General features: G+C 39.6%; 1 protein-coding gene across 7 annotated transcripts in view; it reads left to right on the forward strand.

Annotated features, from left to right (window-relative positions):
• Positions 1–17,892, forward strand: part of AHCYL1 (adenosylhomocysteinase like 1) — a 39,229-nt gene extending 21,337 nt beyond the window's left edge. For 2 of the 7 annotated variants that reach the window (XM_074262948.1, XM_074262952.1), the window contains exons 2-18: positions 2,488–2,599; positions 6,777–6,920; positions 7,505–7,603; positions 8,019–8,119; positions 8,565–8,667; positions 9,164–9,258; positions 9,837–9,943; positions 10,394–10,510; positions 10,930–10,993; positions 12,062–12,150; positions 12,544–12,614; positions 13,055–13,149; positions 13,261–13,359; positions 13,783–13,851; positions 14,150–14,228; positions 15,370–15,490; positions 15,827–17,892. In XM_074262948.1, coding sequence (XP_074119049.1) covers positions 2,488–2,599; positions 6,777–6,920; positions 7,505–7,603; positions 8,019–8,119; positions 8,565–8,667; positions 9,164–9,258; positions 9,837–9,943; positions 10,394–10,510; positions 10,930–10,993; positions 12,062–12,150; positions 12,544–12,614; positions 13,055–13,149; positions 13,261–13,359; positions 13,783–13,851; positions 14,150–14,228; positions 15,370–15,490; positions 15,827–15,833 — 1,572 coding nt within the window. In that variant the 3' untranslated portion in view covers positions 15,834–17,892. Of the gene's footprint in view, positions 1–597; positions 699–2,487; positions 2,600–6,776; positions 6,921–7,504; positions 7,604–8,018; positions 8,120–8,564; positions 8,668–9,163; positions 9,259–9,836; positions 9,944–10,393; positions 10,511–10,929; positions 10,994–12,061; positions 12,151–12,543; positions 12,615–13,054; positions 13,150–13,260; positions 13,360–13,782; positions 13,852–14,149; positions 14,229–15,369; positions 15,495–15,826 lie in introns of those variants that run through there. The other 5 variants (XM_074262950.1, XM_074262954.1, XM_074262955.1 and 2 more) reach the window with 4 other exon arrangements.
• The last annotated feature ends 4,168 nt before the right edge of the window (positions 17,893–22,060 follow it).

Raw genomic sequence — 22,060 nt, forward strand, 5'->3', positions numbered from 1 at the left:
TCAAAAGATTACTTTTGGGTTGTAATGCCTTTCAGTTTTATCATGTTAAAGTCAACCAGTGTTGGTGACAGGTACCTCTACTTCAGGCTGTGATCATGACCAGTGGAGCTGGAAGGCCATGGGGAAGCCCTGATTCAAGATGTGCTTAACATATAGTTTTGAGCCAAGGAAAAGGTGAAATTAAATGTTGGGCCAGTTTATAAACAGTGAGATTATCAGCATCGAGAGAAGACAGTTATTAATTCTTTGTCATGGTTTATTGGAATTCTATATACTTTATGTGGGAAGCATCTGTTTTTGAGCGATGGGGAGGTTGGGGGGGTAATAATACTGGATTAGTAAGCTGCTTGTGATGCTATCTAATATTTTTGGTTTGGACAGATTTGGCTAAGCTCTAGAGTACTGATGAGAGTATGGGGATTATAGCTATTAATTCATTCATCAGTTACTCTAAAGAAATTCATTGCTGACTTTCAAAAGCCTCTTTTAAAAACAATTTAAATCTAAAATCTAATTGCAAATGCCACCTCCCTCCCCTACCCCAAGGGTAGGTGGGGTCTGGGAACATGCCCAGAACCTTGTGAAAAGAGATGAGCTGGGGAGGGAATACATAACAGCAGTGAGAGGAGAGCAGCTTCCGGATATGCTGGCATGGGGAGGCTGGTGAAGAGAGAGCTGCTGCAGCAGGCTGTTGGGAGGTATTGATTGCTTTGACTGTGTGTTGTTTTTCCCACCAAAAATAACTGCATATCAGGACAAAGGATACTACTTAAGGACTGGATATAATCTCTTTAGTAAAGCTAGCTTTGCTGACTATTTAAGTCATGTGATACCAACTGGGAAATCCTATCTGGAAGGGCAAATGCTGACCTGTGGAGCACTTCAATAAGGACTTTTTTTAAAGGCAGCTGTGCTGTTGGCATTTAAGAGATTTTAAATTTTAAGTTTTAACGCCAACCAAAAAAGTATTCTTTGGCTTGACTTGCAGGCCAACTAGCTAATCAGGCTCTTTAGTGCCAATGTCTATGTGGCTGTTTTGGAGTTCTCACTTCATTAATGTTAGGGGTAATTTTCCTTTCTTAGATGATTAGCAGGTTTTTCCTTAGCCCAAGTTCCCATACCAGGTTTAAGTTTACAGATTAAGAAAGGTGACTTGGTAATGTTCATACAAAGATGAAAGGGTTTATTTAAAAAAAAAAGGAGGGGTGGAGGTGATAGGGGATATCATTCCCTTATTGCCTTTAGAAATTGTCTGAGCTGGACAGACCTTCCAAGGTACAACATGGCTCTCCACTCCTCCCTTTACTTCCCAGATTTACCTAGCATAAATATATCTTTCCAGTTAGATGTTATGTTAAACAGGATTTTAAATGTGTCTTGGCTTTGGTCTCCAGAGTTCCTGATCTTTCGTTTTTGTTAATATTTTATCTACTTATAATTCTATGTTGATTTTGTTATGCAAAGGTTTGAAAACTTGTGATTGTTGCTACTGTGACATAGTCCTGTCTTGTGGTTTACTGCTGCACATTCTGGTCATTCCTGACCTTCATATGGCATCATGCCTGTTCAGTCTTAAACTGGTACATATCCATCTGTCTAAGTCATACTTTCAAACTGGTTCTTGGGAACAGAGACTATCTTGAATGCATGCATGTAAAATGAAGTGGGATGCTTTTAAACTTTTAACCAAATAGAATTATTATTTCTGGTTTAAAGGAGGCTACTCTCATCAGCAATATATAAAGATATCTATATAGATTTTATTTCAGAGATTTGGGGGAATATCTGATTTAGTTGATTTAGCAGCAGGACAAGTTTGTTTTGTTTTTAGGCAAGTAATAAAAGAATATGTGTGTGTGTATGTGTGTACATAGTAAGCATTTTATAATTCACAATTTTCTTTGTACTATCTTAAAAATTTTTAAAGTAAGTGAATAATGTAAATTGAGATTTTAAGAGGAATAGTTAAATTGGTTTTTAAGGTTAACTGAACTATTATTCATCAAAAGAATTGTGACCCTCAGGATAGCAAAGTGTTAAAGAAGATGTCTATAAGGAAAAAAGGAGATTGCTGACAACTGATATTTCATGGGACACTTGGACAAAAGGAAAATTGATTTAATTGAATATTAAAGTTTGAAAATAAGTAAAAAAGGAAAAATATTCTTATTCAGATTAAAAGACAATTTGTAAAAGTTGTCATGGGGTTTGAAGCAGAAAAGCTTTCAAGTTATCTGGTCAGAGACAAGATAGTGACCATAATTGGTTTTCTTCCCTGGCTTCTGGTGGTAAAGTTGTCTTTCTTCATGGAGACCATTTATTTCAATAGGAGCCAAAGTGTTTGTTGGCTTAATTAATAAACAACTGGGTAACATTTCACGGTACTGCCTCCTTAGTACAAGTAGCAGAGATAGTACAGAGAAATTTTTTGAAAGCAACTTGGGACATTTCCTCTGTGATTTTCAACTTTTTCTCTTTATCCTATAGCAAATTCAATTTGCTGATGACATGCAGGAGTTCACCAAGTTCCCAACCAAGACTGGCCGAAGGTCCTTATCTCGTTCCATCTCACAATCCTCTACAGACAGCTACAGTTCAGGTAGGTATGAAGTTCACTTACATGCTAATTCCAGGTGCCCATTCCCAATTCCCTATTTATTCGCCATAGATTTTATTTTGCCCATCTTGAATATGAAAATATAAAGCAATAACATTATTATCGCTGTATTTCATTGTTCTGGTGATTAGAAGTTGTTGGAGGGGGGAACATTCTCAGTCAAGCTCATGAGGAAATGCCTTTCCTCAGTTCAGCTGGGTTGAGGCAGGTTCCCACATTAACTCAGCCACATTCCAGAGGGAGTTAATGGGAGTGTCTAACAGAACAGGCTTTGAAACAGAAGTGCATGTTCGGTCCAAAGTAATTTTTTTTAATAAATTAGACTCTGACCTTCCCCATTCCAGCCCTAAGCTTCATGAATGGGAGGAATAGGTACTAATTTGAACATTTGAACTCCTTTAATTATTTTTTTTTTAAATGAATCAAAAGAACACATTAAATGCTTAATAAATGTGTGTTGATTGACTGCATCTAAAAATCACCAATGTTATCTCATATGACTTTTGATCATCTCTAGTTGTTAGAAAGTTTTTCTCCACAAAGAGCCAACATTTTCCTTTCCACAACTTCTATTTATTGTTCCTTCTTCTATCCTTTGAGTTTGGTTTAAGAATAAAGATATTCCTCTTATTCATGATAGTTCCTCAAATACCTAAAGATAGTTGTCAGTTCCCTCTGAGGCTTCTTCAGGATAAACATTCATCACTCCATTAACCAATCTTTGTTTGACATGATTTTAAGGTACTTCTTAATTCAGATTGCCTTCTTTATATGCTTTTAATAGCAATTTCAATTCTATATTATAGTTTTCTTGGTGTTTTATCTTACTTATAAACCATAAGCTCAATGATGGGAGAGACATGTCCTAGCCAATCCATCTTCACTAGTTAGTTTCTGGTACACTAGGTGTTTGTAGGCTGGATGAATTAACTGGTGGAATGAGTAATCCAAGTTGATGTGAGCTGGGTAGAGTACAATAAATTCTCAGTTTCCTTTATTCTGGACACTTGGTCTTTTGGACTGCCATAATTCATTATTGACTCCAGAGCTTGGGGTTTTCCAAAATGTTTAGATCTTCTGCCTTTTACTTTGTGCAGTTGATTTTTTGAACTTGTGGGGTAGGACTTGACATTTATTTCTTTTAATTTTCACCTTATTAAATTCAGCCTATTATTCCAGCCCATGGAGATCTTGGGATGGCATCTTGTCTTGTTAACTATTTCTCTCAGCTATTTGTCTTCTACAACCATGATATCTTTGTCTTCCTTAAAGATACTGATAAAAATAGAACAGGGTTAGGAGTAAAGCCCTAAGAGCATTCTGCTTGTCATTCCTCCAGATCAACATGGACTTATTAATCCCCAGTCTTTGTGTGATTAACTAACCAATTTAGAACTCTTCTCTTAACTGTATTATTCTGCTTATGGCTCCCTAGTTTGTCCATAAAAATATCATGAAGGGACTTTGTCAAATGCCTTGTTGAAATCAAGACATACTGTGTCTGTGACATTTCCCTCATCTATCAGTCTGGAAGGAAGGAAGAAGTTAATATTCTGTGACTTGTTTTTTAATTTAATTCAACAACAAATCGGTTATCCAAAAGAAATGCAAAGTAATGGTTGGGGACATAGGGAATCAGGGGCATCAGTAATTGGAAGAATGATAAAAAACCTCTTGTAAAGAGAACTCAAGCTGAATTTTATGGGGAGCTAGAGAATCTGAACACAGTTGTTGAGGTAGAGAGAATAGTCAGGGTAAAGGGCTTAGTCTGTCCAGTAACTCCGGGTAAGAAGATGGCAGATTGTAACATAGACTGTCACATAAAGGATGTGGGATAGGAAATGGAGGGAGGGATTCGAGTGACAAGTCAGTCTAGAAAGAGTTTAGAGCCAAATTATGAAGGATTTAAAATGACAAAAGAGGAGTTTTTATTTTATCCTGGAGGCAACAAGAAGCCCCTGAGGCTGCTTCTTCCTCTTCCTCTTTTAATTGGGGTTAAGTGACTTGCCCAGGGTCACATAACTAGGAAGTGTTAAGTGTCTAAGGCTAGGTTTGAACTCAGATCCTTCTGACTTAAGGGCTGGTGCTCTATCCACTGCCCCACTTAGCCTACCCCACACTGAGGCTTCTTAAGTAAGGAAGTGACATGGTAGATTTGTACTTTAATGTTCTTGGCTTGGCAGATGTATGAAAGATTAAAGGGAAGAAAGAGATTTGGTGCAAGGAAACTAAATTAGGATGGTATTTCAATATTTATGGGTAGAGGTAGTGGTGAAGAGAGGTAGCTTTGTGAGAGGAGAGAAAATGGAAGCAAGAGATATTAAGTAAATATAATTGATATTTTCCAGTTGGCTATGTGGGGGATTGGAGAAGGGAGGGTGAATGGTCAAGAATGACTCTTAAGTTGTGAAACTGAGTGTCTGGAAGGTTTTGAATATTTTAGACAGAAACAGAAAGTTAAGAGGGAGATAGGTTTAAGGATATTCTGAGTTTCAGATGTCCATAAGACATTGAGTTAGGAAGTCTTGAAAAGCAGTTGGGTTTGGAAGTTTAGGGGAGAGATGAAGGCTCTGCTCTGGAAGTCATCTGTACACAGCTAATCATTGAATTCATTATGAGTTGATGGAATAGCCCAAGAAAGTTAGTGAAAGGGAGATCCTAGGCTTAGACCCTGCCTGCCTTAGTTTACACATCTGTAAATCTGGGATAATAATAGCACTTAACTCACTTAACTCACAGGGTTATTGTAACTATTGTAAAGAGCTTAACAAAGCCTGGCACCTAACAAGTAGTATGTAAAATTATTAATGCATATTCACTGTGATCCTCTTTTTCCACTTATTCAGCACCATTGTTAAGCATCCACTTTGTGTATTATTTCTTAAAAAAAAAAAAAAAAAAAAACTTGAATCCCAAACTGAGCTTTATAGTAAGGTCTCAGTCTGCTCTGCCTGGGTAGTTCTGTGGTTGATATGAACATACTGAATTACTGACTGTTCATGCATTCATCTTATTCCTGGAATGCACATCTCTTTTTTAAATCCTCTTGGAAATCAACTCAGCCACTGCCTACTTTGCAAAAACCCTCTTTAATCTCTTCCTACTCAAATTTTTCTAGAGTACTTAATGTTTGAAGCATTTTTGTCCCTATCCCATCCTGTCTGTTTTAATATTAGATTATAAATTCCTCAAGGTCAGAGAATCATTCTTTACCTTTTTATCTTAACTATTGCTCTGTGCCTTGTTCCTAACAGGTGTTTCATGAATATTCTATGAATTTAATCCAAGGGCTGTTTCAGAGACGAAGGCTTCCATGACCAAGGGCATCTGGAGATACAGAAACAGAAACAGATAACATTAGGGAAATTTAGCTGATTCTGAGAAAGAACTTGGCTTGGTGGTAGAAGATGAAGTGCTGAAGAGAAGAGAAGATAATGGAGAAGGGCTTGTTTGATCTTCTGTACAATGGGTAGTTTACTGTTAGAGAGTTAAAAACCTCAGCGGAGGGTACATGGTCATATTGGTAAATTGGATGTGCAAGATTACTGGCCTTCAGATGAGACTGGAGGGACTTTGGGCTAGACACAGATCGTTGTAGGCAGTACTAAGTCAAGTGAGAGAGGACTAGGTATAGAGGGAATATTAAGGGGAATGTTCTGAGATTCAGAGAGGAGAGAGGTGCTTATGGCTTTCCCTGTATCTGAAAAGAGACACCTTCTTTGGCTTAACCTTACAAATTTCCCTGTAAACAAATGTATTTTACTTTCCCCCCACACTGTTAATAGAACCTCAACTACATGTCTCCTGTGTCATTTTTTTCCATTATTGTATCTTTTGAACCCAACCTTCATAATCTCTTAAGATTTCCTTGCCTCCATGCAGAGTTTTGCCTTTAATAGTACTGAATATTTTCCTGTGATTCTGCCAGACTTGTGTATGCTTAGAAATGGCAATGAGTATTATGTTACTTTGAGATCTTTGGAGATGTTGGAGTAAAGACACTGCAGTGGCCTGATGGTGTCAGCTCTGAAACATCAAGGTTGGTGAGCCGGCAGCCAAATGAGAAGAGACACTTGTTTCAACACACCCCTCCACTGCTAGTTCTGTAGGTAGCCGGCTTTTATTGAGTTTGGAGCCATTGATGTCATTTCTTTCCTAGCTGCATCCTATACAGACAGCTCCGATGATGAGGTTTCCCCACGAGAGAAGCAACAAACCAACTCCAAGGGCAGCAGCAATTTTTGTGTGAAGAATATCAAACAAGCAGAATTTGGGCGTCGGGAGATTGAGATTGCTGAACAAGGTAAAGGAAGGAAGAAGGGAAGGGAACCTGCTGGGTTTGGGGCTTAGAATTAACCACTTCCTGCCCTACGAGTCTCTGAGCCAGTTAGTGGCTGGAAGCTAACCTGAAGATCTGGGGGAGCAATAGAGCACGCTCAGAAGCTAGAGCCACCCTTGAGTTTAGGTGGAGCCTCCTACTTTTTTTCTCTGTCTTTTCCCCCTCCCCTCACCCCCCTTAGCATATAGAATGTACATTTGAATACATTTTTCTTCCTGGCTGCACCACTATTAGTGATCTGACCCCACTACTAGCAGCTCGGTAAAGAAAGAGCCTACTTAACCACATTGTGACTAGTTTTACAGGTCCCACAGAGGTAAAATAGTCAATGAAACTTTTCTAGAGAAAGTTTTCTAGAAGAGTCCATCCTCAGTTACGTGAGAGAAGGCTTTAAGTTAGGGTGTGATTGGCTGAAGCATCTTTGGTAGCTGCAGCACCCTCTCCTGGAACAGCTGTAAGTGGCCCAAGTCTAATCAGTCAAACCCTCTTTTTCAGGTTAGCCCACTGAGGAAGTCTTGAGTTATCCTTGTATCAATTTCACATTTCAGGCATATTCTATACAGGGAGGGAGTCGGGGAACCAAAGAGACCTCCACGATGGGGTGAGACAGAGCGTGGAAAGGCAGAAGCAAGTCGCTTCAGCTGAGGGTGAAGTCTCCCTTCTTGGTCTGATTTGTATATATCATTAGCCAAACTCATCATTTTCCCCCAAATGAGCAACCAGAATATTTCTAGTTTTACCAGTTTTGAAAATCTGCTACTTTTGTTTGTCATCTAGCTGGGAGCCACTCTGTGCTACCTAGTGCTTGAAGGAGTGCAGGAGATCAATTTCCAGGTGCTTCTGTGATAACTTGCTCACTCTAGCTCTGCAAGCCTCATCACATGTAGTCTGTAATCATTGTGGGAATGTGCTTGGTGCTTCTCTGCCTTCTGCTACCTGGCCTCAACTGGACTTTCCATAAATGAGTCTTCAGTGTGTGAACTTGACAGCCTCAGAGTGCATTTTGGCAGGATTGGTGAGAATACTAGTGCAGTCCTAGCTCAAATCTCTGTTCTTTCACAGACATGTCTGCTCTGATTTCACTCAGGAAACGTGCTCAGGGGGAGAAGCCCTTGGCTGGTGCTAAAATAGTGGGCTGTACACACATTACAGCCCAGACTGCAGTAAGTAAATCTTTTAAGGGACATGCCAAGATCCTCATAATAGAGAAAAGAATGTGCTGTGGCTAACATTTAGCTCAGAATCTTCCATCTCTATCCTTAACTAACCCTCAAACTTTCATGTTACTGAAGGATTAGATATTCTATAGGTACAAAACCTTTGTTTACATAAGTATAACTCATGTATAACCTGAAGAGCTGAATTTATAAAGCAAAGCTGCTCAAGGATTTTCCATATTATTTCTTTAAAATTAAGGAAGGTCCCTTGGTGCATTTTTAAAATAGTCCTTGATTTATGCCCATTGGGAATATATCTTTTGTAAAAGTGAGGTATATTTCTATAGCAATTGTATGAGAGCTTGTGGGTGGCCTTCTTGATATCTCTTGGCATGCCATTCTTTGTATTTGTCCCCCATTTCTCACTGTATTTTCTTGCCTATATGCACAGGTGTTGATTGAGACACTCTGTGCCCTAGGGGCTCAGTGCCGCTGGTCTGCCTGCAACATCTACTCTACTCAGAATGAGGTTGCAGCTGCATTGGCAGAAGCTGGTAAGTTGGTCCTATTTTGTACCATCTTTGCCCCTTAGAAAAATATCTAAGCTTAATTTCTTGCAACTCTAGTACAAAAGAAAAGGAACAGAATTGCCTTATGGTTTACTTATGGAAGGATTTTGATAATGTTTGAAAGAGGGAAATTTTAGTCTCTTGTTCTTCCCTGGTATATTCCTATTAAACCCAAGAGTTGTACCTATTTGAAGGGACACCATCATTTTATGCAGACTGCTGATTCAGGCATTCATTGCTTTAGCAGGTTCCTTATTTGGAGAAAGTTTTGCCTTTATTTCATTCTTGAGGTGCATAGATCTTAAAGTGCCTAAAATGTCTCGATTCTTTCCCCAAAGTCATTGCCAGAACTCACAATGGTAGTTTTCTAGTCCCTTTAAATTGTTTCTTTAGGGCTCTTCCTTTTCCATGGGTTTCCAGAGCTATTTCTAAGAGGACACTTAATTAAAAAGAAGAACTAATTGTGTTGACTTTTTCCTAGGTGTTGCGGTATTTGCATGGAAGGGGGAATCAGAAGATGACTTCTGGTGGTGCATTGACCGCTGTGTGAACATGGATGGTTGGCAAGCCAACATGGTAAAAAGCAAACAAAAGTGTTCCCTTTCTGACCTCTAGAAAAGCTATTATTGTATTTCTCCTTTCCTCTTTCCTCAAAACATAGTGGCTCCCATTACTGAATGTGTGATAGATATTTTGTCATGTTCATTTGCCACTTGTCAAGGAAGGATCTGAGAGTTAGATATAAAATTAGAGGAAGAAGCTACATGCTTCTGGCTCAGTAATAGCAGATGGCAAATGAGAGGAAATTACTCAAAGATATTTTTTGGAGCACAGATCTATCTTTTCTTTCTGCTTCAGAAGCACTTTTGTTCCTTTAAAGAGCTCTGTGTGCCTTGGGTCTTAGAGAAAAATAGGTTATGCAATAGGTTGTTCAATTTGGAACTAAGACCCTTAGAGGAACTAAGAGCCTAGGAACCTTTGGTTGTGGTCCCTTTCATGTCAACAAAGCCAAATCTCTCTTCCCTCTGTGAGCCTCTTTGCACCTACTCCTGAGAGGCCACTGTAGAACTCACTGTTGGTTCAGAAAGTGGGTCTAAAGTTCCCCTGGCATTAGCAGCCTGAATCCCCATAGAAGTCTTCTGGCTGTTCTGTAGATCCTGGATGATGGGGGAGACTTAACTCACTGGGTTTATAAGAAGTACCCAAACGTGTTTAAGAAGATCCGAGGCATTGTGGAGGAGAGCGTGACTGGTGTGCACAGGTAACAGCTCTGGGGAAGTTGCCCCTCTTGCCTTTGCCTCAGCAGGTTCCTATGTCATTTCTGCTGGGCTGAACATTATGCCCATAGCAGCTTGAAAACATTTTCATTAGCCAAAGGCTGACTCCTGAGTTTTCATTTTTGAAAGATGGGGGGCCCTAAAAGAAGGTTGCTTCTAATTATGATCCTTTTCTTTTTTTCACCCTTTGAATCAGGTAAGTCTAGGGAAATGCACTTTTATAGAGAAGTAATTTTTTTAGAGAAGTAATTTTTCCAAGCCTTTTTCCAAAAGTTATGAGTGAGGGAAGGAAAGGAATAGGCTTTTGTTTACTGAAATCCTTGGGAAGTAGGGGTGAGAAGGGCAGGGTTGGGCTTGGAACAGAATTAATGCATTTGTTCCCAAATTTCATTTACATTCAGTTAATTTGTGTTTGTGGTTTCTCCTCCTCTTAGGCTATACCAGCTCTCCAAAGCTGGAAAGCTCTGTGTCCCCGCCATGAATGTCAATGACTCTGTTACCAAACAGAAGTTTGATAACCTATACTGCTGCCGAGAGTCCATTTTGGATGGGTGAGTAGACACTACTGGTATCAAACCTATGAGGAAGGGGAGGAGAGAGAGCTTGAAGTTGTTGTAGAAAAAGCCATGAGTTTGAGGCCAGAGGATCAGGCCCAGGTCTGATAAAGCCTTATGCTGCCACCTGCTTTGGGACCCACAAAAAAGTCATTTTACCTAACTTGACCTCAGTTTCCACATCTGTAAACTGAAAAGATTGGGCTAGATAGTGTCAAGTCCCTTTTTCAGCTCACAATCTTGTAATACTGTTACTTGGTACCCTAACTGACTAAAGAATAGCCACTCTTTACTTTGGGCATGTGCGTGTGTCCTCTAATTGAGGCACCCTGGGCCTTCCCTCATGTGAAAGCTGTACACTGGGATTGCATTTGAATTAGCAGTATTTGGATGGAACCTTCATCTTTTTTTCACAGTCTCAAGAGGACCACAGATGTGATGTTTGGAGGGAAGCAAGTGGTGGTGTGTGGGTATGGTGAGGTAAATAGCTGGGCTTTGGCAGCCTTTTTTGAGCTCCTCTTCCCCCAATTCTATCTGCTGGCTATCTCTTGTGCCTTAACAGTAACTTGTCTTAAAGAAATTTATGCAAAAAGAGGGATCTCCCTGGGATTACTGCTGATTGGGCTTTGCATATGCTTTTAGATAAGTTTCCTCATTCTAGCAGCAAAGAGCTTTTTTTACCCCAAGCTGTAGATAGGCTTGCAAAATCCGTATACCTCTCTTAGATTATGGGCAGGGTGGGGAAAGGAATGGAAAGTCTGGATCCTGTTCTTTGGTGATAGTAGTTTTTTATTAGTTTTGATTCAGATAGATCCATTTAAGTTCTGAATTCAGGGTGACACAGATTGTGAGTTGTCTCAAATGGAACAAATCACTGTTGTGGGGTTTTTCTTTGTAAGCCTGTGCTTTGCCTGAAGTATAATTTTACAAACTAGTCTTTTTAAAAAGCAAAATTGGAAAAGTAAGGATGAGCTGCTTAGTAGCTGTTTGCTGTGTGCAGCACCAGGCAGATTTTTCTGGAAATTCTAAACTCTTTGGGGAGGACAATAACCATCATTAAGATTTTGACTAAGCAAAAGGGCTTATCTCTCTTAAGAATTGTGTTCTTTGATAGAGAAAATCATATTCATTCAGTCAGGAATCTGTCCCTATCACTTTCCAGTGGTCTTCATGATATGCAATGGATTTATTTAAAAAAAAAAAAAAAAAAAAAAAAGTAGGGAATCAATTTATTGAGTCATAATCTCTGTGGTAAGGCCATGCAGATTTTTGTGGAGTAATAGATAAAAGAGATTGCTGTTGCCTGACCTTGGCTTAGTTCACCTATCCCTCCCTATCTCCCCGAAGTTTCCTTGTTTGTTTTCAACATTCTGCTTCAGATGTAAATTACTGGCTTAGCATGGAATGTGCATTGTACTCTGTATTCACTTCTGCTCTGCCTCTATCCTCTAGATTAAATTCAATTGAAGGCCTTCAAAAAGGCTGAGTCTCATTCATCAAGAAGCTAATCTTTTCTGAACCCTTCAGTTTCTTTCTCTTGCTTTGCAGGTGGGAAAGGGATGTTGTGCTGCTTTGAAGGCACTTGGAGCAATAGTCTATATCACAGAGATTGACCCTATCTGTGCTCTTCAGGCCTGGTAAGGAACAGTGATCATGTTACCAGATTTAGTAGTAGATCCCCTATATGAGTGTTTATCTTCCTACTCCTCTGGCCTTGTAATTTGATATGTCATTTATACTGAAGGGGGAGCCCAGAGGGAATATAGGACTTAGTTTAGTAATCTTTGGCTAGTCTAATAAATAAAACTTTTGAGGCAGCCTCACTGTCATAGTCTACGGATAAACTATCCTTTGATTCTAAAGTCTTTGGTTTTTCTGTTGCTCAAATTATAGTTTTGGGTAATTTCAGGACATAACATAGCATAGTCTTTTATGTGTGATCACTATGAAAATAATACTAAACTTGACTCTAGATATTGCTTCTATGACAATGCCTGCTTGCTTGCTCATTAGTTTCTTTCTTCTTCCAGTATGGATGGATTCCGGGTGGTAAAGTTAAATGAAGTCATTCGACAAGTGGATGTGGTGATCACTTGTACAGGTAGATGTAGAAATGGGTTTGGATAAGAGGGCTTAAATATATATAACACAGATTCTTTAAATTGTGGTCCAGGGACCCTGGGAGTCCCCAAAACCCTTTCGGGGGGCACTTGAAAAAAACCTATTTTCATAATTATGCTAAGACATTTTAATTTTTAATATAGTAATATTATTAGATAAATCCATATTAAATTAAGTGTAAAAAAGTCCTGGGACCAGAAAGTTTGAGAACTATTGACCTAGAAGAACAAGCAAAGTCTGAAACACTGGCATTTGAAGCTTGTTACAAGGCAAATGAAGTCTGTGCTACTTTTTTTTTTTTTTTTTTTTTTTTCTCCCCATAAATGTCAGAAAACTTCTCCATGCCATAGCTAATGCTAAACCATTTAGCTTTTGTTGTTTGGCATACCTCAATCCTGATCACCCTTTTCTTCTCTTCAGGAAATAAAAATGTAGTAACCCGGGAACACTTGGACAGAATGAAGAACAGCTGCATTGTGTGCAACATGGGCCACTCCAATACTGAAATTGATGTCGTAAGACTCCTCTTTCATTTGATTGTGAATGACCACTGTCTTATTAGACATTTGTTTCTATTCTCTTTTTTTATTTTGCAGTTACAGTTCAGTTTTTTCTCTCCCTTTCAGACAAGCCTCCGGACACCAGAATTGACATGGGAGCGAGTTCGCTCTCAAGTGGACCATGTCATATGGCCAGATGGCAAACGTGTTGTCCTCTTGGCAGAGGTATACTTCCAGAAGGGATTTGGCTTTGATGTGGGATAGAGATCTGTGTATGGCAAGAAGGTAGAGAGAAAGGAATGGAACTTTAAATGGTTATCTATAGTTGAGTTTTATATTCTAGAGAAAACTGTTAACTAATTCTTATTCTTTAGTCCCTTGGACCCAGACTTATTTACTAAGGGAGCACCAGATATTAGGGATAGAATGTGGTTGAAAAAGGGGGGATAAAGGACCTAGAACTTACTTTTACTTTTTTTTTTACCCACAACACTTTGCTTTTCTTCATACAGAACCTAGAAAGGCTCTGAATCCTATACAATAGTAGACTGGCTCCTATGTCACTTGAATTTATAACTAAGAGTAGCAACAGAACTGATCCCCACCATTGTCCTCTACTTCTTGATGCATTTTTTTTTTTTTTTTCAGGGTCGCCTACTTAACTTGAGCTGTTCAACAGTTCCCACTTTTGTTCTTTCCATCACCGCTACAACCCAGGTATGTGACTGGAGACCTTGGCTCCTCCTAATACTGGAATTAATGGAAGACAGAGTTCTTAACAACCAGAGGGGAATTCATACTCCTCTTTGAACAGCTGGCCATCAGCTATCTTTACTACATGTCTGTTCTGGAGTTTTCAAGTCATCACTAAATAAGGAATAATCTAAAATGCTCTCCTAAAGGAGAAAGGAAAACTCAACAAGGCAAAAGTAGTGGTTGGTGGCTATTTGAAAGCACATAGGTTGTGCAAAAAACTGGGTTTTGTTTTCATCTTTTCCCATTTTATCCACTACAGGCCTTGGCTCTAATAGAACTTTACAATGCCCCTGAAGGACGCTACAAACAGGATGTATACTTGCTGCCCAAGAAGATGGGTGAGGACAAAACCACAGGGATTTGTCTGAATTGTCCAGCCATGTGCATCATTACATAATATTCCCAATTCTGATTTTGGCAGCATTCTGGACCTGGAGTCAGGAGACTTGAGTTCATGGCCCAATTCTAGCACTTTATAACAATGTTTAATTAAGTAAATCCCTTAATTACTCTGGGTCCTTTTTTTGGCAAAATGTGGAGGTCAGGAAGATACCAGGATTACCTGCCTAGGATAATGTGAAGAAAATAAAACTATAAACTATGAAACTTTTTGAGATTATTAATACTTTTATAAACTTTATCCTTTGAGGTCACTGTACAAGGTATACAAATTAACTTTTGTTTCCTTTCTTGAGAGGGATATTGATCAAGAGGATGCTGCAGATATAGTTTACCTAAATTTTAGCAAAACATTTGACAAGTTTCTTAAGTTATTCTCTTAGAAAGATGGAAAGAAATGGATTCAATTAGTAGTACTGTTAGATTCAAAACTGATTGAGCGGTAATTAAACCAAAAAGTAATCAGTAATAGTTTGTTATTAGGACAAAAGACATCACTTTGGAGAAGAAAACAGGCAGTTTTTAATGGATGCCCCAGGGATCAGCTTTGGAGAGTCCTAAAATATTTAACAGTTTTGTTGGTAACTCAGGTAAAGGCATAAGTGACATGCTTATCCAATAGACATGACAAAATTAATAGAAATAGTTGTTAGCACATTATTTGTCAGTCAAGATCCAAAACAATCTTGGCAGGCTAGAACAATAGGCTCAAACTAGTAAGATGGAATTTAATAGGGATACATGTAAAATCTTATATTAGATTTTTTAAAAATCTGCTTTACAAGTACAGATTGAGAAAATATGGCTAGATAATATATAATAAAACATTCATCTGAAAAGATGGGTGTTTAAGTGGATTCCAAGTTTCATTAACCTAGCAATTTAGTCAACATTCCCCATGACTATTTTAACTAAGGACCAAATGACCATTTTACACTGTTGTTAGTAGTAGTACCTATCAGTTGCTTTCTCAGAGCCTGCCAATGGGAAGGAGTTCAGAGCAGTGGAAGGTGAGGCTGTAACTCAGGGTCCTCACATGGAGCAACCAAGCTGTTTAGCTTCCTTCTTTGCTTTTCCTAGATGAATATGTGGCCAGTTTGCACCTGCCTTCATTCGATGCCCATCTGACAGAGCTGACAGATGACCAAGCAAAATATCTGGGACTCAACAAAAATGGGCCATTCAAGCCCAATTATTACAGGTAACCTTAGGAGAGGAAAGGGTAGAATGGGGAGGTGAAGTTAGCTCTTCTCTAAATCTAGCCCATTGAAAAGGTAGGCCATTTTAACTGAAGGCCAGATAATGGGCCTGGTTGGCAAGAGTATAAGAACTCTGCTTCTGAAGTAGGCAGCAAGTAAAATAGGCAAATAGGGTCCTTGATTATATTATTAGAAATAGGTATTTGTAAAAAAGAAAAATGCTGAAGGAGTTTTTCCTTATTAGGAAATGAGCTATTAAAAGAAGTGGGAAATGTATTGAAGTCAGCTTCTTGAATTTTCTCAAAAAGAACTGACCAATTAATCTCCTTTTATTACAGATACTGATGGACCATATTGCAGAGGACCAGTCCACACAGAACCACATAACTTTTAAAAAAATATTTTTTAAAATAACTTTTATTTTCATTTTACTCCTTTCTTAAGTTTCTTTTCGCTGTGGTTTAATACTCTTTTTCTCATGTCTTTGTCTGTCTAAGCTCGCTAAACCGCACAGGGATTTGTTTCCTAGCTTTACAGATGAAACTGAGGGTCAGGCTTTCTTACCCTAGTCACTACAGGAGAAATTCATGTTCCTAGCTAGGAGGGGTGATACTTTCCTATAGTTACCTTTACCTATCCTGGGGCACCTTAGTCTTAATGGGGTACCTTAATCACAGAAAACACTAAGGTACTCTTTTCTATGTGGAACAATCTGCAATGTCTAAATTGCCTTAAAAGAGCCCATTTCTAAGCTGCTGAATCAGGGCTTCCTCATGACTGTTGGAGGAGCAAAGGCAGCACCTCCCAGCTGGGTAGGGGAGAGTAGGCTGTGCATGTTTGTTGATTTCCCTTAAAAGGCACAGGCCCTGTTTCACTGATTCAGAGGAGGGCTGGCAAGTGGATGCCTGTTCAAAGCCCAGCTGCCCACCCGGACCGAGCACATCCTCCTCCACTTCCAGGGCGTCTTCTGCATTCTTCTCTAGTTTTTTAGCCAGGCTACACCTGATTCAACTGAAATTTCTCTTTCAACACCGGTTTCTGTTCAAACTTTTTTTTTTTTTTTTTTTTTTTTTTTTTTTAAAAGGAAAATTTTTAGAGTTTTAGCATTGTGGAACTGCTTGGCACTTGGTTGGTGCCAGTCCTTCTTTCTCCTTTAGATACCTGATAAGGGAGGGTGCAGAGCCATGTCAAATCAGTTGCTGGGCTCAGATTCCATGGGAGGCCTTTTGTTTCTAGCCCATACCTTCATAGTGTCAGTAAATTGGGGCCATAGCTGCTTGTTCCATCAGCTCATTGTATTGCTTGTGCAGAAGGCAAATTTACTAAACAATCACTCAGAATAAAGCACTGAATTGCTTTTTGAGGCTATGTCCCTAAAAAGCATCAATTTTGGTCAGCTGCACACCTATCCCTGAACATCAATCTGGGGATAGCTGGAGCTAGGGTAGAGAGTGACTTGTCTGTAGCTTCAGGCTATGTTGAGATTAGTGTGACATTTCACTCTGGTGTTACTTTTTGATTGCATCCAGCAAGAGGAAATTAAGGTCTGTGCATTCAAATTACCTTCAAGGCCAGAAATATGGTTTAGTAGGTTCTGACTCATACTCATTCAACACCCACAGAGCCATTTCCTGAACTTCCAGAGAAATACATCCTTAAACCACACACCCAGCTTGCCAGTGTCTCTGCATGGTAAACTGAGCTTTGGGCTCGGTGGCTTTTAAGTACATACTTGTTCAAAATCCTAATCACCCTCAACTAGCTTTGAACAATGGTACTATTGAGCTGGTTCATGAGTTGGTATTGGGAATTCAGGTCTTTGATTTTTCTACTGCTGCTGACCGGAGAGACAGAAATTATAACCAGGAACACAAGAAAAGAAAGCTTCCTACCCATTTCTTCCCATCAGGAAACAGTGCCTCATGCCAAAATATTTCTCCTTTTCCTTTCCTCTTCCTTTTTACCATATTTGATCCTTTATCAGTGTGACCGTGCTTTTTTCTCCATAGATGATGCTATTGGAGCCCCATTTTCCTAAGGCAGACCCAGTTTGTATCTCTTCTTCCAAAGAGAACAGATCACCACCCTCATTAGGAGGTATTTTGACCATCAATGTCCCCACTGACTTTCCCTGTTCAAGGGAAATAGCCCAGGTTCATGCTACCCTCTGGCCTACTTCCCTGCTCCCATATCTATTATTATGTCAATAGGAATATTAGATAAGGGCTCCATCTCTGTTCAAGCCATGTGACAAAGGACATTATGGAATGAGGTGTGTTAGATCAGAGGGAGCAAATGGAGAGCAACCTGGGTGGAATAGGTTTATTTTGTATATGAATGATTTTTAATGAATGCAATATTAATCCTTGCAGATAAGCAATAATCATTAAAGTCGATTAGAAAATTCCTGGTAATCTGCCTCATTCTTGGTGGGAATACAAAGGTTCTTTATGTTGCCTGAAGAGTCATTTGTCAAAGCTACATTCACCAAATATATTACTCACCCTGCTATGTCCTTAGTGCTATAAAAGAATTGAAGCTGAATAAGATATAACCTCCATTCTCAAGGAGATAAAGAAGTAGGGAAAATAAAACGTAATGATAGCTTTGAAATAAGGCATGTTTTGAATGTTTTAGTAGGAATACAAAGAAAGAGGGAGCAGGTAAAGCCCTTGGGAATTGCGGAAATGTTCATCGCTGGCACCAACAGCAGCAGGATCAGTCTCATCAGCACAGAGGCTGGAGTTAATGTCCAATATTCTTGTTTTGTCCTCCTGACCACTGGCAAGGAACCACATGAGGCCTGCATTGCCCATTTTGGAGGCTTCTAGAGTTTATGGCTTGCCCAAAATCACTTCTCTATTAAGTGGTAAGGCTGAGACGACGGCCTAGGACTCTGCTTCGGACAGTGGTTCTTAAAATTTTTGGTTTCAGAACTCCTTTGTACTGTTTTTTAAAAAAACCTTATTGAATACTCCAAAGTGCTTTTGTACAAATGGGTCATATCTATGAATAATTACCATGCTATAAATTAAAATGATAAAAATATGTGTATTTTAAAATAATAGCAGGTCTATTACATGTTAATATAAAGTATGTATTTTGTGAAAATAATTCCAAAACCAAGAAATTTAGTAAGAAGAGTACCATTGTTTTATATATTTTTACAGATCTCTTTAGAAAAAAGTTAATCTGTTTCTGCAATGTCTGCTGTGATACATTGTTTTAATTAAAGTCTAAGAAGATCCAAATTCACACAAGATAGGTGATTGGAAAAGAGAGAAGTCTTTTGATAGACGAATGGCATCTTATTATTATTATGAAAAATATGTTGACCTTGATAGTCTCAAGGATTACCTGGATTCGAGAGATTACACTTTGAAAATCATTGGCCTAGATAGAATATTAAGATTGTATTAGAAAATGGTGGGAAGTAAGGCTGTAAAGTAATGTTGGGTTCAGATTGTGAAGGCGCTTGAACCCGTGATTGGGGCAGTAGGGAACTATTGAAGCGTTTTGAGCATGGAAGTGCCACAGTTATAGTGGTCAGTATGTGTGGTGGTGGCTTGGAAAGGTCAGAGTCTGGAGGCAAGGCGACCCAGAAAAATCAGTTTAAATTTGAGGCTAAGAATGAGATGGGGAATCACTGTCTCCACCTTCAAAAATGTTCCTGACAACTTTTTCCAGTTTGGCATTTAGTGCTGGTGGCTTTTAAATGAGACTGTTGGGAAACTTGTTCTTTGGGACTTTTTGTATCTAAACACTACAGAGGAGGAAGGTATGCATATGGGAGTGGTAGCTAAGGGAGAGCTTGTTGGTCTGGAGAATCACAGGTTTAAAGTGGAGCCAAAGGGCAGTTGGTTTAAGTGACATTTCCTGAATCAGGGCTAGAGCTGATTTTAAAATGGATCCCAGAGTGAGAGGTGAAAAACAGAAGTTATAGAGAAGGGGTATGATAAGGTGGGAAGGGGGAGTGAATGAGTAAGGATGGTGTTGCTTCAGGTCTGTGTTCTAGTCAATTCTGATTGCTCCCTATTCTGTAAACTCCGTTATCTGTTTGGCCTTTAAAGCCCTTCACAATTTGACCTCTCCAGTCTCTTTACACATTGTATGATCCTGCAGCAGCAACCTTGTTCCCATTACGGTATGACCCTTGTCTCCCAGCTAATTTCTTTTCACTGATTTTTCCTGCTTTCTGGGCTGCTCTCCCTTAACAGCTGCCTCTTGGATTCCTAGGAGGTCCCTTCCTATCCATCCCTCCCTCCTTCCCTGTTAATGCCTTCCCTCTGACTGCTCCTGTTTTGTACATACGAAGTCATTTGCATGTTGTCCCTGTTAGTGGGTGACCTCTCTATAGCAAGGGCCTTTTCCCTCAAGGCCTTGCCCCTGGCACGGAGGAAGCACTTGAATGTACCGACTCACAGGCAATTCCAGAGCTTACTGGTTTGGCTTCTCTGGAGCATGGGTTTGCTCTGGGTTTAAGGGCCCAGGAACTGCAGAACAACATGGAAGATAGAAAGCCTGGGGGCACCTCTGGAGAATAACTAGGGATGGGGACTGGCGCCAGAAACGGCTTGTCCCCTTGCATCCCTGCCCCAGTGGGGACCTTAACAACTTGCTTAGATAAGAGGTCCAGGAACTGGTTCTCTGCTGCTGCCACTAAAGAACACCAGATGGCGCCCTTTCACTCCCCTATGGTTCTATTTCCTGGTCACAGATCCTACTTGTTAACCAAAAACCAGAAAATCCCCCAGATAGCAGTATGTTTTCTAATGTTTTACCTCCTGTTCCAAACCCACTAGATCCATAGACAAGGACATCAGGAGGACTCTAGGTCAAACCTGGCCATTCAATCCCTTAGTGCCATATAACTGATAAATGGTCAGTTACAAGTTTGTTCTTACGGAACTAAGACTGAGAAGATCTGCTCTTCTTAGGCTAGTGAGGAATCAGGGTTACCAGGACTATGGCAGGAATGTGTTGCTTTGCCATCATTCCCAGTTAGCTCTCTCCATCTGTCCTGGGCTTCACAAGGTAAACTCCCTTTCTCCTTCATCTCAAGCCTGTGTCCCTTGCCATCTGGGCAGCAAGGCCAAATCTGTCACCCGCTTAACCAACTTGTGAGAATCAAAGGGAACCATCTTATCCTGTTAAATTTAAATATCAGAAATAATGGCCTCGGATTACATGAGAAGACTTTCAGACTGTTGGCTTATTCATTTTGCTGTGCTTATTTATGGAATATGCCTTCTCTGCTTTGCACAAAGTTTTGCTATCATTGCATTAGTAATATGGTGTGTTGTTCCCCCCCACACACACTCTACAAGGAGGTGATGAACTTTGCTTGGTTTAAGTCCTGCTCTGGCATGATCACTGACTGGCATTGAAAAAGACCATTCAGAAATAATAAGATATAGAGAGCCACCTGCTATATTTGCTCATAGTTAGAATGAGGCAGACTTTCCTTTCAGTAAGCTGCATGTTTTGCTTCCTCTCTCAGGGGTGAGGGGACCTTCTCAAATCACTGGAGGTGATGAACTTTCCTATTACCAAGGCAACTAGCAGCTGCTTTTGGAGCTAGAAGAGATACATACTTGTCCCATTACTATTCCAGGGTTTGGATCTAAAAGGATCTCTAAAGCAACCTAGTGACACAAGAAATATAGTTCATCTTAGATTTAGAGCTGGAGGGTACCTTAGAAAAATCAGTAGAAACCCTTTATTTTATATATACAGAAACTAGGTTGGACTAGGTCCTTTCAGCTCAGACTTAGGAGTCTATTAAGAGAAATCCATCTAAGATACATACTTCTTGAATCACTATCATTCATTTGAAAGAAGCCATGTGATGCCTCAGGCGAAAGTCAGAGGGCCTTCAAATGCTCATGCATTTGCTTGGCTGAGGAGAAAGGTGACAGGTTTTGAAAAGGCTCAGCTCTTCTTAAAGGTTTTGAGAGAATAGATGTGTTGGGTCATTTCCCAGGGAATGGAAGCAGGCCTATTGCAAATAAGTGTATCATCTGTTGAAGCCAGAACAAACATGCCTATTTGCATGTAATTTGCATGTTCATGTTAAAATAGACCCATCCTTGGCCCGGTCTCTTTCCATCTTCCACATAACTGCCAAAGTGATTCTCTAAGGCACAAACAGGATTAAGCATATCATAATTCTTAGGTCTAGGGCTCCCTATGACTTCCAGGATCAAACATTTGAAACCCTTTCCAATTTGGTTCCAATCTCCTACGTATTCTTTTCCAACTCTGGTTCAAGCAGACTGGTCTTGTTTCTCACACACAACACTCCCTTCACTCCCATCCTTCTTTTTCTCACATCCAACTGTCCTTGCCTAGAATATATTCCTTTCTCACCTGTCCCTGAGAATCCCAGGTTTACGTCAAAACTCAAATGGAACCTCCCACATCAAGCCATTTTTGACTCTCCCAGCAGTTGGTGAATGTTTATAGCATTTTTAAGCAAAACACTGTGATAAATACTGGCGATAAAAAAAGTTATGCAGGCCCTTTTGGAATAAAACTTACAACCTATTAGGGGATAAAACACACACAGGAAA

The sequence above is a fragment of the Sminthopsis crassicaudata genome, chromosome 4 (assembly GCF_048593235.1).
Source record: "Sminthopsis crassicaudata isolate SCR6 chromosome 4, ASM4859323v1, whole genome shotgun sequence".
Taxonomy (NCBI): Eukaryota; Metazoa; Chordata; class Mammalia; order Dasyuromorphia; family Dasyuridae; genus Sminthopsis; species Sminthopsis crassicaudata.